Source organism: Schistocerca americana, chromosome 8, assembly GCF_021461395.2.
Source record: "Schistocerca americana isolate TAMUIC-IGC-003095 chromosome 8, iqSchAmer2.1, whole genome shotgun sequence".
NCBI lineage: Eukaryota > Metazoa > Arthropoda > Insecta > Orthoptera > Acrididae > Schistocerca > Schistocerca americana.
In genome coordinates, this window is record NC_060126.1 from 114,169,789 (window position 1) to 114,174,956 (window position 5,168).

The 5,168-nt window shown below is 34.0% G+C and overlaps 1 protein-coding gene across 2 annotated transcripts; it reads left to right on the forward strand.

The window, feature by feature from the left end:
* Window positions 1–269: 269 nt before the first annotated feature.
* Window positions 270–4,934, forward strand: LOC124544746 (rab-like protein 2A). Of its 2 annotated transcripts, XR_006967561.1 has the most exons (6): window positions 270–382; window positions 457–566; window positions 661–852; window positions 931–1,028; window positions 1,098–1,263; window positions 4,017–4,934. XR_006967561.1 is itself a non-coding variant. In XM_047123407.1 (5 exons), the coding sequence occupies exons 1-5, from the start codon at window positions 276–278 to the stop codon at window positions 1,188–1,190; spliced, it is 600 nt and encodes a 199-aa protein (XP_046979363.1). In that variant the 5' UTR covers window positions 270–275; the 3' UTR covers window positions 1,191–4,934. The 2 variants fall into 2 exon arrangements, 1 of the variants encoding a protein (XP_046979363.1); XM_047123407.1 differs by having other exon boundaries at window positions 1,098–4,934.
* The last annotated feature ends 234 nt before the right edge of the window (window positions 4,935–5,168 follow it).

Here is a 5,168-nt window from a genome sequence, read left to right on the forward strand (position 1 = left end):
TTATAGTTTGAAGAAAGATAATTAAAAGAAATGGGATCGATAATTGCTTGGGTTTGACATTCGCTGTTATACTAACCCGAGGAGGGTTACATTAATTAACAAAAATATCATTGTAAATTATATATCATATGCTATCAATTGCCTTATGACCTAAGCAACATACTGTGCACATAAAACGTGTGACATCTATATACTGCATTCAGTTTCAGGCAGAACTTTCGATAGGCTACAATCTACAATCGATTACGCTCGACGCTAGAAATATTTGTTTAGGAATGGCTGGTGGCGGAGATATTGAAATTGACTATGACGGCGAAGACAGTAAAGACACCTTTAGGGTGAAAGTAATATGTTTAGGCGACAGTGCCGTGGGAAAATCAAAGTAAATCTTTTAAAATAATGACTTATTTAATTAAATAGTTGGAATAGCTTGTTGTTATGTTGATTCTTCTACAGGTTGGTTGAGAGATTTTTGTTGGACAAGTATAAACCGCATCAGCTCTCAACATACGCACTGACGCTGTTTCGTTATGAAACGAACGTAAACGAAGAGTCTGTTACAGTAGGTGAGAACAGTTTGAGTTTTGTTGTGAAACAGTTTAGCAAACAAACAACGAGCACCGATTTTGCCGAAAACTAATCTTTTTTCCAAATTTTCAGACTTCTGGGACACCGCTGGTCAAGAAATGTTTCAGTCGTTACATCCATCATACTACCATCAAGCACATGCGTGTATTATGGTATTTGATGCAACAAGAAAAATAACATACAAAAATCTTGGTAAATGGTATGAGGAATTACGCTACTACCGGCCACAAATACCTGTACTTTGTGCAGCAAATAAGATCGACGGTACGATTCATACATTACAGATTATAATTTTGTTGTCGTTGTAAGCTACCCATTTACACAAAGAAACAATTCTTTCAGCCAATATGGAAGTTACCCAGCGGTCGTTTGCTTTCTCTCAGAAAAATAACTTGCCTTTGTACTATGTGTCTGCTTCAGATGGGACCAATGTAGTGAAGGTAATTAAAGCTCATTAGCCCTTGTTCTTTTGTTGATTTGCCTTTACACAATGTCTGACTCCTTTCCAGCTTTTCCGTGATGCCATACATGGAGCTGTGCAGTACAAGAAGAACCCAACAGACATCTCTGATCAAATACTGGAAGAGCTTGAAAGGCTGTGAATGTAATACTGTAAGGAATCGTTTCTTGTACTGCTGCTGAACTAAATTTGGACCATATTAAATTTGCATTAGGGTAATTAAATTTTATTCTTCAATTGTGCACCCCCACAGTTCAGCAGACATTCAGTTCATAATACAGATATAATGCAGTTCTTTGCTCTATTTACAAGTAATGTTGGCATGTTGTGGTTCCCATCTCTAAGGAGAGACCACTGTACTTAGGGCTACCTTTTATGACGTATTAGAAAAAAGTAAATTGCTGAAGTTTTGAGTGTTAAAAATATACCTTAATCTACAATGGAAGCACTACCAATATTAATTTCAAACGTTCTTCATAGCTTATATGGTACTGCATTGTTGACTCCTACAGTTTTTCATGTGACCCTAGTTTCAGAGTGGTTTTTTACTAGATGCCACGCTAACATGCAATTTTTATTCAGTTATGGCAATTCACTTAAATAAAAGGGTTATGAAATGCCTGCATATTTCTGCATAGAAAGGGAAAGAAAATGTAACACACTTCTTGAACACCTACATGAAACTGGTGTATTTAAAAAGAAACAGAGCTCTAATTTAATCAAAGTGGTACCTAATCGACATTGTTTACAAACTGCATTTTTCAACAGTTGTGAAGTTCATGGAATAAATAATGCAGTTTAAGGTATTTGATGAGGTAGAAAAATTTTACATTACTTGTTATCCCCTCTGCCCTTCACTCTTACTGCGTAATGATAAAAGCAACTCTCCCCCAACCAGTTTTGTTATCTGTAGGCACTGAATCAGTGTTTTGACTGTCTTCTTCATAAATTTACCTTTTCTCTTTAGCACCATTCATAGCTTTTTCCTATTGGCAATTTCTGTTTCCCACCTGCTTTGTCAACGTCTTTCGCATATGTGTCATAATTCTGCATCTGCTTGTAGGCTGCCCTCGATTAATCTTTGAAGAGGTATACACTTGTTTAGGGGTAAGGGATATAGGCCTAGTACTTCGTTGGCAGATGCAGTGAGTTGTTGAAAAGGATAACTAATCTTATGATTAATTGGAAGCAGCAATAGGACAGTTTTCATTGAAGAAAGAACATTCTTTTAAACTGCTGGCTTCTCATTTTTATAAACGCACAATATTTATACCCCGGGCACATTGTTGACAAATGGCTCTAGATGCTAATGTTTACAGTAATTTATAAAAGCTGAACATCTTTCAGCAGCAGCACTTTTTTAAAAAAAAATAATATCTCTTTATTAGCTGCTAGAATCGTTCCATGTTTGCTCAGTTTGTTGCAGTGTCGCCAACTGAGTACCATAAAATTAAATGTCCCAAAGATTTTCCCATGTAACATACATAACCTTGGGTGTATTGGACTCCCTACACTGAATTTATTGAGTGATTCTCATGTATTGAATTCTAGTCAAAAGGAACATGTAAATGTAAAACTGAGAATCTGAGCTTTTGGTATTTTTTTCAGTAGCAACAGATGGTTTTGAGGTCAAGCCACAACTGATAATAAAGGGCCAGACATGAGATGATGCATTCTTTCCTCATACCATCTTTGCTCATCAGGTTCTCTTTGATCTCTGTAGTATGTAAAGAAAGAACTGTTCATTTCAAAGTCTCTAGTTTCACTGGTGTCTTTGATATTACTCAGGTATGAATTTCCTCTCAGGATTTTACCTGTTACAGGATTTTACAGTAGATATAAATGTTTAGATGGTGATGCCTTTTTAACATTTTGTACAGCATAGTAATAAGAGAAATTAATTACGTATTATGCAGTGGTACTGTTTTTGTGACAAATCTTTTCAATATAAGGAAAATTATATTTCTATTGGATTTCTGGACTGCAATTTTTACAGTGTTAAGGCAACAGTACTGCATTTTTTGAGGCCTTAAATGGTGTGAAAACTAAATGTGTAGCCTATGTCATGTAAACTTAAGAACAAGTATATCCTGTGACTTTGTTTCAGTAAATAAATTTTTTTAAATAAGCAACATTTATAAACCTGTTTTAGAGTTCATGGACTGACAGGGAGTACAACATTTGTATATGTTGGAAGAATGTAAGCTTATAGCTTCTAATGAGCTTAGTGTGTGCCTTACAATGTGTACGCCTAAAGTATGTTGTGACTAGCAAGTGTTAGTGCATCTCAGTGATTAAATTTTCTGGCACATTGTTGAGTTTGATCAAAAAATTTTATTTCGTGGGCACTTTGATGCCAGACCGAAATACAAGACATTACTTACATTAACTACTTGGCAAGCAGCCAATTAATGAAGATTAAAGTTTAATGAGCCAACAAACCAATATTGCTTGTTACACCTATAAACCAATATATAATTGGTGAACAAATTCTGTCTTTTTAACATTATATAGGCCATAGTTGTATCCTGTATTTATATTTCAGAAAATTAAGAAACTCGCAAATTTCTACACAGGAGTGTCTTTAAAGGTGAAACAAGTGTCATTAACATTTATACTTTTATTGAGAATTGAGTATAATGGGACAGAGGTGGTTCCATGGTAGATGCTTCACGATTTGTAGCATCTGAATCGACAACAAGCTAATTTTTGTGTGTAACGATTTGTTGATCAAACATGAGTGTGATATACCAAAAAGTTAAATGAAATGTTTACGATTTTCCATTTCATTGAAGATAATCATTTATATCAATGTATGCTGGGGATCAATAGCAAGGTTAATGCTGTGATGTGCTACAATAACTGCCAGTATTGTGTCTTTGGAAAAGTAGCACATAAATGACATTTATGTTTTACTTTAGTCTTTTTCAAGTAAAGAAATAATTGTGAATTTTACTTGATTTTGCAGAAAACACTGTATAATTGAGAAAACATATTGTGCTGCTTGCTTCACGGACAGTATAATGCAAGAACAAGAAATAGAAATTTATAAATACTAGAGCATTAAATTTTAACCAGAGAATGGAATACAGACCAGTAAAACAATGGTGCAATCTCTACTCTGGCATTTCTCTGATGCCAAACATTTACAACCACAATGTCATTGTCACTATTACTATGTGGAAGGTCATTCTTACAATTAGGATCATTTCCTGTGGAGTCCAAGTAATTTTAGGCTACTTTTTTAAAGTCAGTGTCTTGGTTTTTCAAAAAATTTTACATTGCAAAATTTGATGAATTGTTGTACTTTAGAGTCTGATGTGTGTCACATCTGATGTGTGTCACATCCTGAGGTGTAAGAATAACTTTATTCCATGCACTCTATTGACTAAGGCTGATGGGTGTAATGATAGGTCTAAAAGCCGGTGGAACACTTAACTTTGTAATTGTTCATGTCAGTTCTAAATTATATCTACATTAACAGGTTAATTATTGTAATTGCTCAGGTTTTATATTCAGATGTGTAATTGACTAGTAGAAACATATTTTCATGAAAATGTTTCACAAAGGACCTGTAGAAAATTGTTATACTCACTATACTTACACGTCTTTCTTTTTCATAAATGTGAAGAGTATGTAAATATATGTAAAATGAAATGAAATTTATGATAATTCTCAGTTAAACTTCATCTTTGAAACATTGTGCAGTGTTTTTGTGAATGATGGTGTCACTGAATTAATGCACTTATCAGACATCTGTATAAAACTGCTGTGACAGTATTGTATTCTTTATGATGTTACTACACATAAAAATCCGTCCAATTTGTTAGAACATAAAGATTTTTTGGTTGTGAATAAAACAACTTATTGTTGTCAAAACTTTGAACTTGATTTTGTTATAAAACATGCAGTACTCAATAGCCTTTTATGTAAGGAGAAATTGTGGAAGTGGGAAAAGTCAGGTGCAGGATAGGTCTAGACATAAAGATATATACCTGTCATTATATCCTTAATTATTCTTTTGATAATTTTAAGATGGTTGTTCTCTCAAAGTGAAACTTAATGAAAGATCTCAAATAATAAAGCCATTATTAAGAACTGCACATTTACGTGCCATCAT